This window comes from Leptidea sinapis, chromosome 19 (assembly GCF_905404315.1).
Source record: "Leptidea sinapis chromosome 19, ilLepSina1.1, whole genome shotgun sequence".
Classification (NCBI taxonomy): domain Eukaryota; kingdom Metazoa; phylum Arthropoda; class Insecta; order Lepidoptera; family Pieridae; genus Leptidea; species Leptidea sinapis.
The window spans coordinates 3,342,638-3,356,103 of record NC_066283.1 but is presented as its reverse complement, the minus strand read 5'-3'; the positions used below and the strand labels follow the sequence as shown (position 1 = coordinate 3,356,103).

The window sequence follows — 13,466 nt, the reverse complement described above, 5'->3', positions numbered from 1 at the left end:
CCTATACGCCACAACGAGTATTTCATAGATCTTATTTAGAAAAGTATTGGTCACAGTTAATTAAACGATATTTAGCAATATGGGCGGCTATGTAGGCAATAGGCATGCCTACTTACGATCTGTAGCGAGATAAACCGATTACCCCACATCTGTGTCACTCCCTCCATATTAGGAGTTTATGGCTATTTCGGTTTTTTGTCTTCGTGAGAATCATTAGAGTAAATAGGTATTGATTAATAATTAGTATTTTATTTTTATTATAGTTCACTCCGTCATCCTTGACCCGTGTTAAGTTTTACTGTGATAAAAAGTTGATGTGTGATTTGTGTGATACTACTGTATTGGGTTTTAAAAATATAAGTAATAGAGAAATTAATGTGCCGGTTATGGTATAGATACAGCGTTCAATAATAAATAAAATAAAAATTGTTTCTTTTAATGGACCAGTAATTTACGAGTAATGTTCAAGCATTTTTGAGATATTTGTGTTGGTAAAAAATTACTGTTCGAACGGCCCATAACTAATGTTATTGTAATCAAAACAAGTTACAGCCCGAAAAACCAGCAAAAGAAGTGGTAAGTGAATTTATATAAATCAAGTAGGTATAATAATATTATCTAGAAAAGCTAAAGGATAGTATTAAAATTATAATTTGAACTATGAAGCCGACAGTGGTATTTTGAGGTCATAAGTTCAAAAAAATTACATAATTTGAGTCTTTATGCAAAGGTCCTGTGTGATTTGAGTTTAAAGTTATTTTTCGAAGACACAAACGTTTCAAAATAATATTACTTTATTTAGAGTTTTCAATAATAATTAAAGGTATAAACTATAAATATCATCATAAACGCATGAAATTTTAGGTTTGACAGTAAATGATTGCAGTATGGGTGTTTACCGCTAGATGGCGGTAAAATTGAAAATATGTGTAATCTTAGAATTTTAATAAATATTTTTTGTTAAATAAACACGCTTACGCTATTGAGATAAAATAAGAAAGCAGTTTAAGGTATACTTGTGCCTCGAATGACACGAAGTAAAATATTAGGTTGACCATATGGTACGGAAACTACATGCGAAACACAAACAACTCCAGTATGTAGATTTCAAAACCTAGTACTGTCAGACTAGAGCGCGGCTCTACGACTAGCTAGATCTACAGTGCTTACCTTGCTAGAAAACCAATGCACGCCACTGGCCATGATTACGATATCGTCTGCGAATTGAAGGTGAGTGATGTATTCGCCGTTGATGTTGATTTATTCGCATCACTTTAACCTATTTAAATTATATTTTGAATCTCAAAAACGCACATACAAAAGTCCAATTAGCCATATTTATAATTTGACAAAAGCTGCCATATTGGTATGGTTGATATGATGCTGTCCGCTTGCTACAAATGCCGAAAAGATACCCTCCAAAAGATGTTTATGTCTCTAAGACAAAATTTAACAAATTAAATTTATTTCAGGGAACTTAACATTTTAATAACCAGTTTCCCGAATTATTTTATGTAAATAAAAATATTATATTTGAGTGTTTCTCCCTCATTATAGGTTACTTAAAAGATCCAAATACATTTAAAACGTCAAGAAGTTAGAAATATACACACATACCAATAAATAAATAAATAAATATACTCTCGCCTTTATAATATGAGTGTGATTTTTTATCACAAACTTAAAAAAAAAACTCCGACTGAACAGATCTTGATCAGAAAATAGTAGTATATCATAGTATGTAACAGTAATCTCTTTTTCGTCTGGGCTTAAAAAAACACCTAACTGCTACTCCACTGATGTCACTGTCCAAATCGGGTTCTAAATTGTGTAAAATTTATTAACAAAAACATATACTTGCAATTTATACAGCAAATTGATTACAGAAGATTGCGCCGAATTTTTTATAGGCAACTAAGCTAATACATTGTTTACTCTCTCAACGTTTATTATTAATTAGTTTTATCAAAAAAACAGATACTTGCAGAATCGATTATTAGTCAGGCTACATAAGAGAAATGATTGTGTTCATGAATAAGTAAGAAATTAAAAAAATATATATGTATGACAGTGACAGTGTCTAACCGCCTGGCGTCTTCTGGTTCTGACTTCTTTTCTGAGTCCTAAGCGAACTTCACAGTAGTTTTTCCTACAAATTGGCGTCTACCGAATCACGTATAACTCGGTACAATTTTCTTTGATATTAGGAATTAAAAGATATCTTTTCATCACTAATACCTTTTCGGTCATCATTATTTGTATGAACTATGTTATTGGAGTGAATGTGCTATTTGTGGCGGACTATTATTGTGATTTTGTAAACATTGGGAACGCAAGCCCCACGTCTATGACTTCTTGTGAGTATTATATTAAACGGTTCATCGTAATTTATCCATAAGTGTTGTCGTATTTCTCAATAGGCACTTAATACGCCTAATCTATATAATTTACACATTTGATAATGATTTCTTCTTCGAAGTAATTTTTTTTTATGTTTACTTCTACATAAAAATGTAAGCATCCTAAACACGCATCACGATGTGCTGGGCGCAGTTGAGTATTGGCTTTGATTTGTATCCATTTTTGTTTTCAATAGATTATAGATTGTAATAGTTATTGCATGTTTAATTCGAATTTAAATTTGTATAGAATAAACTTTTTTTTTACATAGCCCATCCTTATAAATGACGTAGCATTACGGGATTTGTGAATTCTTACCGAAAAAACAGATTGTGTAAAATATACAATGTAACATTATGTACTGTGTATTCTATGTTATTGAAATATGGATTAGAATTAGTATATTGTAATATTTGTTGCTGATCTATGATAGATTATTAACATTTTGGATAACAAATTAAAGCATATTATTTAAGACCTTAAAATCTACTCAACAATACATACTTGACAAATATTATTTATTTGAAATTTATGAGATTTATGTCTTTCTGTATTATAAGGCTGCACATTTGTCCCTCTGGCCTCTTATATGAATAAGTCTCCCTTTGTTGTATCCCTTTGGTACAAGATCACTCCTCTAACTACCACAACCTTTATAGTCATAATCATCATCTAGCGATGTTCAGTTCCATGGTCAAATGGAAGAGAAGGCTAGATTGGCCTCAAAAAACCTTGTTCCACTCAGTATGGGGAGACAGTACTTCAATTTAAGTGTTAGCAGATGTTAACCTTCAACTATATAAGGCAGAAATTTTCAATATGTGCGTCACAACTCCCATAGTGGGCCTTACTTGGGGGGTCACCAGCAGCAAGACATCTCTTGAGCTCTGGTATTGGGGCAGACCTTGGGCAATTGTCTCACCACTTCCCATCACATGAGCCTATTGCCCATCTACCCCCTCTTTAATTTGACGACCCATATAGACAAATGGTTAGTCACCCTGACTACTAAGCAATCATATGATTAATATAGATGTTTGTTTCCGAGTCATGGATGTTTATATGTATTTATGTATGTTTAAGTAAGTATATTGTATTAAATATATTGTTGTCTTGTACCCATAGTACAGGCTATGCCTGGTATGGGCAAGATTTGTGTAAAAGTGTGTCAATATTAACAATATATTAAGATATATAAAAATAATTGCATAGAAGATAGTTTTATTTTTCTGATATTGTGGACATTCAAAATGTTAACAATGTTTCTTGCAAATAAAATAATTTCATTTCATTGCAAGTTTATACATTTTTGGCTAATGTGTTTGTTTCTTTTGTAGGTTATATGAATAATTAATATTCAATACTACATAACATCTTGCTAGCAGATTGTTACAAAGTGGAATTCTAATCTGTGTAATCTTCTCATATCTAAATGATTTCTGAATTTCATTTTTGAATTAGAATATTCTAGACATTCCAGGCCCGTAATGTGGTCATTCTACTACTAGGAAACAAGTACCTTTACAACCAAATCATGGATTGGATGTGCACATATTATGTGCAGTGCACTCATATTGTGCTTTTTTAGTTTTTTTTAACTGTCTACTTATTGTGCACTAATTACTGTTCCTGGTTTTGTACCATTTGGTAAAATATATGTTCTAGAGTACCTAGCATTATGTAATCTTATTAGAAGTTTCTATTTAATATTTTTAAATATTGTTATTAAATGCTTTATTTATTATTCATTGTAGGACAACTGTTGCCTATATTATATCTTAATTTATATAACAGTGTAATTTTTTTATTTTTTATTATTTTTTTAATTAGGAAAAGCAAACAACTACAACTTACAAAGTAGGTACATAAAGAAATAACATATAAGTCAAATAAGATTGAAGTCAGATACGCTATCTACATCTTACTATGAAACTTACTTACACCATCTCTTTGTTTCCAGTGAACTCCTACACAAATGAACGGGAACAGCCAGTTTATTTATATGCACAAAACAAGGTCTGTTGGACCCAACAGACCTTGTTTTGTGCTGAACAGCTAGTATATATAATACATTGCTACATCTGCTTGGAACATTCTGGATATTGAGAAACTTGAGCAGCAATGGTGTCCAAAATGATTGCAATACAAATGAAATTTTAAAATGAAAAAGATTGCCATATATTTTATTTATAAAAAAAACAACAGTTAAACAAACTGTTTGTTAAGGTACATTGCTAAGTATTTTGCTCATTAGCTTTTGGAATCTGAAGTCCATTTAATTTGACTGGTGGGCAGGTAGAGTAGTCAAAGTTACTTAGAGATTTTTTGATTTGTTTCCCTAAATACAATCCTTAGGCCAATTTGTGATGCTGTCAAGAATATTTTGGATTATGGCTTTTTCCGGAAGTTTATCCGATGACAGTAATGCTGTCTCATCCCCGAAAGGTGCCTGTTATAGTTACCTCAGAAGTAGGAAGCTCCACAGTATAAAGAAGATATAGTGTGGGTCACATAACATTGCCCTGCGGTACATCTACATTTATCTCATATATTGGCATAATATCTTCATCTTACTCATGAACAACTATTTTTAAAATTTTTTTTACTACTAAAATTTTAACTTCAGTACTGGTTGCAGATTGGCAGTATGGCGGAAATAGTGTACCCGCAAGGCTGCCGGCCAATTACCGATGACCTAGGTCCTGATGAGCTGGTTCGGAGACTTAAGGTATGTCCACAATTTTACTACACTTTGAATACATATTTTCATGTTAAAGCAATGTGTTAAGAAGGATAAACTTTAAGTTGACCAGTTCTAAGTCTTACTAATTACTTACTCCTTAAAAGAGTGGCCATTGAGTTTCTTGTATGTTCTTCTCACATTTCTTCTGCAGATTCAGTAATTTATAAGAAATATTTATAGTGTCGAATCATAACCGTTTATTTTAAGCCTAATTGGACATAATTCCAGAAAAATATTCCAGACCACAATCATGTCGAAATTGAGTTAAGAACACAAAACTGCTCATGTTATTCAGACAAAAAATAGCAGCAATACTGTCACTCATTATGTGACCTCATGGCTTAGTAGCCCAACCCACACATATGGAATACACTAATAGTTATTAAATTTTAAACGAGAATTCCTTAAAATGTGATGTTTGTGGCTTGGAACGTTTTTTAGAAACTACATCCAATTGAATATAATTTATTTGACTTAGACTACATTATTGTGCTATTTCTCATATGGCTCAGGTGTTGCTTACCCTGCCTACTGAGCTGGAGGTCTCTAGGTTTGATGCCAGTTTTAAATGTGTGTTTTTAAGTACTAAGTATATTTATTTATTTATTCGGAAACCCAACAATCGCACTCTAATACATAAATTGCATACAAAAATAAAATATATATATATATCTAAGTGTACAAATAACTTACATGGTTACACATCTTTCATTATCTGTTACCTTCCCGACCATACAATACAACTTGTTTAAAGTTAAATATTATGTTAGTAAAATTACAGTTTATCTAAATATTATGTTAAAATTAAAATTAAGTCCAATACAAAACAACAGCATTTACTTCTTATAAATTTTAGTACATTTATTTATAAATGTAAACCCATCTGCACCAATGTCCAAGTCTGGTATTATATTTAGGTACTCATTATATTCTCTTGCCATTCGCTCGATTGGAGAATTTATACCCAGGTTTGTATTTACTTTCATTCGTGTAAAAAATGGATGTTGGCTTCGAGGGGTGTCGTGTTTAATATACTGTGTGAATCAAAAAGAGTTATAATATCCCTTCATTGTTACGTTATTTGACTAATATGCAATACTATTGTGACATTTATTTAATAAATAAAAAAAAGGAATATATATATATATATATATAAAAATATTGTTTTCCAATTTGATTATTAGACAATTTTGTTTGTATCCTGGGCAGCTTTTAAATACTCCTGTAGATTCACATTAAATACACAGAATACACCACATAACATGTTGATTATGTTTTAGATAGTTATGTAAGTAGGTACCTAGTTATTTAGTCACAAGTTCCTTCAAAACAGCCCACCTTCGCACGAAACGCCACAAAATAGGATATCATCCCCACCATCTGGATGTGTGGCGGTCCTCCACAGTGCGGTTTTCAAGGAGCTTTCTTCCACGTACCGCAAAGCTGTGGAATGCGCTTCCTTGTGCGGTGTTTCCGGGACGATACGACATGGGTACCTTCAAAAAAAGCGCGTACACATTCCTTAAAGGCCGGCAACGCTCTTGTGATTCCTCTGGTGTTGCAAGAGAATGTGGGAGGCGGTGATCACTTAACACCAGGTGACCCGTACGCTCGTTTGTCCTCCTATTCCATAAAATAAAGCCCAGGTATATCAGACATGATACAGGTATAAGTAGGTAGGTAGGTTTTGCAGCAACACCACTAAAGGAAGGGGTCAATGTGCCTTTCTTCCCTTTCAATACATAATCACACTAAATCACTGCAACCGAATAGTACTACCGGACAAACTGAGCCTGAAACTAGCCGGCATCCTGTGCAAAGGGGCCTCCCAGTGTTAAAATCCTGTCGTCCTCTGTCGTTGCAAGAGAATGAGGGCGGCGGTGATCACTTAACACCAGGTGACCTACATTTTGATGAAAAAAGCTGTGTTGCTGGGGGAACATATTAATTTTAAAATCTTGCATTTTGACATAGATTAGTTGCTCAATAACTAGGAGATAAGACAAAGTTTTGAGATAGAATAGTTTCAATATTTTTATTTGATCCAGACAGACTTACACAATATTGGCATAACTCCAGTAGAAAAATATTCTCTAAATAATAAAGTGACTGGTACCTGTAAGGGAGCCAGCACATCTGCAATAAGAACATTATAATGAAACCTTAATTACTAGCTATATCAATTATTGTGGGTTTGGCTATAAATCCGCTTATAATAATAATAATTTAATAGGTATATTTACCGGAACATAGGTACTTAATTGATTCAATTGTGTTTCCTACTATTATGAGATATATACTGGTCTGAGAAGCGGCCAAAATATATTTTTCTTTTATTTTTCCTCTAATTGATTTTTTTTGACAATTTTTTTTTTATTTTTATTTAATTATGGTTCAGCATTTAAAAATATGTACATACAACTTCAAAATATCATATGTCTACGATCAACACCTACTTTTGTATCGCGATTTTTATATTATTCTGCTCCATCCACAGATCCGCAATAGGGTTGCAAGATGGCAATCGAATATATTAATTGTAGTACGATATATTTGGTAGGTCTATATTTTATACCCAAAAAATTTTTATTATTGTTTTTTTTTTTTTAATTACATTATAGGGCAATACAACGTTTGCTGGGTCAACAAGTCATATATATAAAATTCTCGTGTCCCAGTGTTTGTTACCAAATTCCTTCGAAACGGCTAAACCAATTTGGTGTTATTTTATTATGATCCAGGGTCAGCTAGTAATAACAATTTTAGGTTGCCTGCGCAGAAGCAGACAAGAACCATGCATCATTGTTAAAAAACGTTTTTGTGGGAAAGGTTACTATAGCATTAACGATTTTCTTAATGACACCACGGTTTGGGAATAAAGCGAACACCCTCAGGCTCTTTAATTATAAATGTTTATTGTACGATATCACATTGTAATCAATATTTTATATAAAAAAAGAAAGCCCGCTGAGTTTCTTGCGCCCATTCTTCTCAGGTCTGAGGCAGTCTCTTTTGAAAGGGTGGTAGTTTTTGACGTTCAATAAGTGATTTTAAATCCTATTTTGAATAAAAATATTTGAATTTGAAATTTGAATTGTCATCTATATATCCTACTATACTATAGTAAGCCTTCTTTGTCAAAGAAACTTATGTATAACTTAAATATTATGTTTCTTGAATTTGTGCTCAGTGAGCTTTAGGGACTTGAAATCTTATGTCTCAAAGTGACAAGGGCCACTGTGATGGCGTAGCGTGCTTTGGCAAAGCCCCGTATAAAAATTTGCGTAGTGGTATATCCCTTATGAATTGGGGTAAAGATTTCTCACAAAATAATATTTTTTTTTGCATAGAATTAAAAGAAATATTTATTCATCACTAGCTGACCCGACAGACGTTGTTCTGTATATAATAAATGAAATAATGTTTTTATATGAATTTGTCAATAATATATCATAACATCAAAAATTACTTCGCAAAATATGCACCCTGCTGTCGTAATGAAATTGTTTCACAGCAGAACTGTCAAACCGTGCGTCAATAAATTCTCACATAGAAATTATGTATTGACACATCAAAGGAAAAACAAATTTGTTGTTTTTATTTAATTTTGCAGCATTTTCCTATTTATTCACCTTTTAAACCTTCTCTGGACTTCCACAAATAATTCAAGACCAAAATTTGCCAAATCGGTCCAGCCGTTCTATAATTGACACGGCGGTAGCTACGCCCCTAATCAAAAATTCTAAGCGGTAAATGAGCAGGGCTACTACTAACTTATACTATTGTAACATCTTGCACGTTTCCTAAGTTTATCTTATAAAATAGAAACATTAAACATAATTTTACTGCATGGAGTGCATTGGACAGAATCCCACAGAGCAAGCGTAAGTAGTATTATTATTAACTAGTGCGACGATGTTTCTCGTTGACTCGTCGTAATACGATACAATGTAGAGCTAGCCTGACATTAAATACAGAGAAGCTACCGTTAAAGATTTTGTAATTATATGCATTATGATTTCTCTCTGTACAATTCAAATAATTTCGATATAATGCACTTTCTATAAAAAAAAAGTTAGGAAAACGCTCCGAATTGTACTTATGACGTTTTCGAACTCTTCGAGCTCGAAAATATGACTTGTGTTCGAGATCAAAGAGTTTTTTTTTATGGAATAGCAGGACAAACGAGCGCACGGGTCACCTGGTGTTATGTGATCATCGCCACCCACATTCTCTTGCAACACAAGAGCGTTGCCGGCCTTTAAGGAAGGTGTACGCGCTTTTTTTGAAGGTACACATGTCGTATCGTCCCGGAAACACCGCACAAGGAAGTTAGCTCAAAAGTCTGGTAAAAATTTAATAAAACACTATGATTTTAATTCAAATAAAAAAATATCCTTTTCAGCAACAGATTGGTGAAAATAAAATATAGGAGTAGTTTTTTTTAAAATCATTCGGGCCGATTTCCGTCAAACGTTTAAGAAATTTAAAAAAAAAAGAAACTAAATATTCAGCTATTGTTTTCTTATAAATCGAGGGCATGACTCATTTCAGGACTCTCTCCTTTCCTTTTTTTTCCGACAGTATTATAGTTTCTCAACCTTATTTTGCTCACCGCCCACTTTGAGAATATGATTTTTTCTAGAGTATTTTCGTGTATTTTTTTGCCTTTTTAGACTATATTTTTAATCTACCCACGCCCCATCTGCGCCATCTCAATGCCCCCCTAATTTTCTCTGGGTCTTCTACTGCCCCCCCGAAAGTCTCAAACGCCCACAAGGGGGCATTATCGCCAACGTTGAGAACCTATATATTGAAGTATAGTTTCAACTTTTTTTTAGGAAACCGTTTTTGACGTAGAATTGGTACACAAAAAATTTTATATATGACCCGTTACTGGCTACCACTGACTAGCCCAGTGATAGCCTTACCTAGAGGTCCCTTGTTCGAATCCAATCGAATGGTAGGTGCAAACAACATTTATGTGAAGGATATGCCTAGTGTAGGGCAAGATCCACCTTCGCACGACACGCCACAAGTTAGGATATCATCCCCACCATCTGGATGTATGGCGGTCCTCCACAGTGCGGCTTTCTTCCTCGTACTACGAAGCTGTGGAATGAGCTTCCTTGTGCGGTATTTCCGGGAAGCTCAAAGGCCGGCAACGCTCCTGTGATCCCTCTGGTCTCCGGTATTATTATATTATTATTAACAGACAGAGGCAACATATTTCTGTAGAAGGTAAGTTAATTAATATATATTTTTCCACAAAAATATTTATTTAGCATGACATCAACAATTTTCTGGTTATTTTTTTTTCTCGTCGTAGTAAAGAAAACATGTTACAACAGAATTATTAAATTGAGTGTTAAGCATTTTCTTCATAGAGATTAAATTTACAATAAAAATTATTGAGTCGCGAATCGATATATACACCTCTCAAGGCATAAAAAGGTATAAAAATTGGAAACAAATGGCGCTCTGAGAGAGAAGAAGCGGCGCAAGAAACTCTCCCATCATTCTTTTTTTGCGCTCTTTTCAATAAAAATATACAATATTGTACAGTCATTTCTATCGCTATAAACTAATCACAATCTAGTCCCAGGCTGTCCGATCATTCAGATATTCAGTAGTGGAGTAATAGGATTTACGACAGAGCCATTTTTTTATAAAACATTTAAATTTATTTATAGATAATGCCTGAACAGTGGCTGGGACTTTATTAAAGAAGTGTATACATTTACCCTTAAAGCTATTATGTATCTTATGAAGCCTACTAGAATTAGTTACATGGCATCCCTTATTTCTAGTGTTATAATAATGAAAATCAGTATTAAGAGCAAAAAGGTGACGATTTTTGCAAGTAAGAACAAACTGTACACATTGTACAAAAATTTATTACAATCGATTTATACGTATGTAAGAAAAATTATATTATATAGATTTAGAGAGAAGCGTTTCGATGTCGGCGTATCATTTAGAGCAGGCCATGTCCTCTAAAACTAATCACCAAGTCCAATGGGCTCTCGAAAGTTCGGAAAGTCGGCTACCATCCAAGCTTGGGTAGTTCGGGTGTTTGACCAAGTCAAGCGCACGCAGAGCTCCTTGTCAAAGTCAAGTCTTGTCAAATTGTGAGGCGCATTAGATCTGAAATCTTATTGAAACTTCGTGACAATCACGACCGCTCTGTCAAGAGCGATTTATATTAGCAAAGATAGAGATAAGAGTTATTGGACGGTAATTAGAGATATATATATATATATATATCTATATTTTTATGGAATAGGAGGAAAAACGAGCGTACGGGTCACCTGTTGTTAAGTGATCACCGTCGCCCACAATCTCTTGCAACACCAGAGGAATCACAGGAGCGTTGCCGGCCTTTAAGGAAGGTGTACGCGCTTTTTTTGAAGTTACCCATGTCGTATCGTCCCGGAAACACCGCACAAGGAAGCTCATTCCACAGCTTCGTAGTACGTGAAAGAAAGCTCCTTGAAAACCGCACTGTGGAGGACCGCCACACATCCAGATGGTGAGGATGATATCCTAACTTGTGGCGTGTCGTGCGAAGGTGGAATTCGGCGGAAGGAATCAGGTTAAATAGCTCTTCGGAACACTCCCCGTGATAAATGCGGTAGAAGACACACAATGAAGCGATTTCTCTACGCAACACCAAGTGATCCAGCCGTTCACAGAGCACTGAGTCCTCCACAATTCGAGCTGATACTGGGGTGCGCCAGACCCGAGATGACAGCAATACTCCATGTGAGGCCGGACCTGCGCTTTGTAGAGCGCTAGTATGTGGGCCGGCTTGAAGTATTGCCGTGCTCTTTTAATGACGCCCAGTTTCTGATTTATTTCCCTATTTAAATAGTTGTAAATATCTTCGTACAAATTTCATCTAGCCCACAAGCATTGGTATTGGTGACTTTACTATTTCTGCAAATTTTTTTCTGAGAAGAGTGCTATAGGTACAATTGTGAAAATATTTTCATCAGTAAATACTGTTTTTTTTTATGAAAGTAAGGGACGAGACGAACAGGACGTCAGCTGATGGTAATTGATGCGCCCTGCCCATTACAATGCAGTGCCGCTCAGGATTCTTGAAAAAACCCAAAAGCTCCGAGCAGCACTACAACTGCGCTCGTCACCTTGAGACAAGGTGTTAAGTCGCATTTGCCCAGTAATTTCACTAGCTACGGCGCCCTTCAGACCGAAACACAGTAATGCTTACACATTACTGCTTTACGACAGAAATAGGCGCCGTTACCTATAATCTAGCCGGCATCCTGTGCAAAGGAGCCGCCCACTGGTAAATTAAATACTGTATAGGACATGCATTTTGATTGAGACACTCTGTAGGTATTGATTTAGGGCGTGTCCTGTCTATAAACAATAAGTAAGCAAGCGACCCAGCTTCAGGTTTCAAGGTAAAGGTCGGCTTTAAGAGCATTTAAAGGGGGGCGTCCGTTAATTACGTAAGGTTGGGGGAAGGGGGATCAACTTAAATCTTTCCAAAACTCACTTTGAGGGGAGGGGTCGTGGCTAATTTCACGTAATTTTTTTTTCTAGCAGAAAACGGTGTAAAATTCTTTAATATTCACAAATACTAGTCCTATATATATATAAAAATGAATTGCTGTTCGTTAGTTTCGCTAAAACTCGAGAACGGCTGGACCAATTTGGCAAATTTTGGTCTTGAATTATTTGTGGGAGTCCAGGGAAGGTTTAAAATCTCAATGAATATGAAATCAAATTGGAAGAATAGTTTAATATGAATAACTAATTAGAATCTTTGTATCTGTCTAACTTTCTCAGGAGTTAAAAAAAAATTCATTTAAGCTACCTATAGTGCATTGATTTACTACAGTCGATGATGATACTATGATGGCAATACAACGTTTGCTGGGTCAGCTAGTCTTCAATAAAAGTAATAGAACTAGTTGTGTTTTTTTTCTCTCTCTCTATATCAATAATCTAACACGCTTAACAGCCGAAACATATCTCGCCAAGGTGGGGTCGGAAAATTTTCAAAAATGCCTCACGTATCTAATGGCCTCCCCTTACAGGCGCCCATAAAGTTATCACAGCATACGGTTTTCTCCATTTTTATGTTGTTTTTATCATATGTTGGTATTACGATAGCACGATATACGAACATAATATTATGATCGATACTAAGCTTTTGAAGTGTCTTAAAGATGGCTCCAGAATTGCTTTGTGCAATCTCGAATGAAATGTGAAAAATACCGGAAAATCTAAATATCTAACATAATGAACGCGTAAAATATAAATTACAGTAAATAGGTCCTCCACGGTGCAC

The 13,466-nt window shown here is 34.6% G+C and overlaps 1 protein-coding gene across 1 annotated transcript in view; it reads left to right on the top strand.

The window, feature by feature from the left end:
- Window positions 1-2,117: 2,117 nt before the first annotated feature.
- Window positions 2,118-13,466, top strand: part of LOC126969876 (sister chromatid cohesion protein PDS5 homolog B-B) — a 56,314-nt gene continuing 44,965 nt past the window's right edge. Inside the window, exons 1-2 of the mRNA XM_050815460.1 lie at window positions 2,118-2,357; window positions 5,039-5,128. Coding sequence (XP_050671417.1) covers window positions 5,048-5,128 — 81 coding nt within the window. The 5' untranslated portion in view covers window positions 2,118-2,357; window positions 5,039-5,047. The remainder of the gene's footprint in view (window positions 2,358-5,038; window positions 5,129-13,466) is intronic.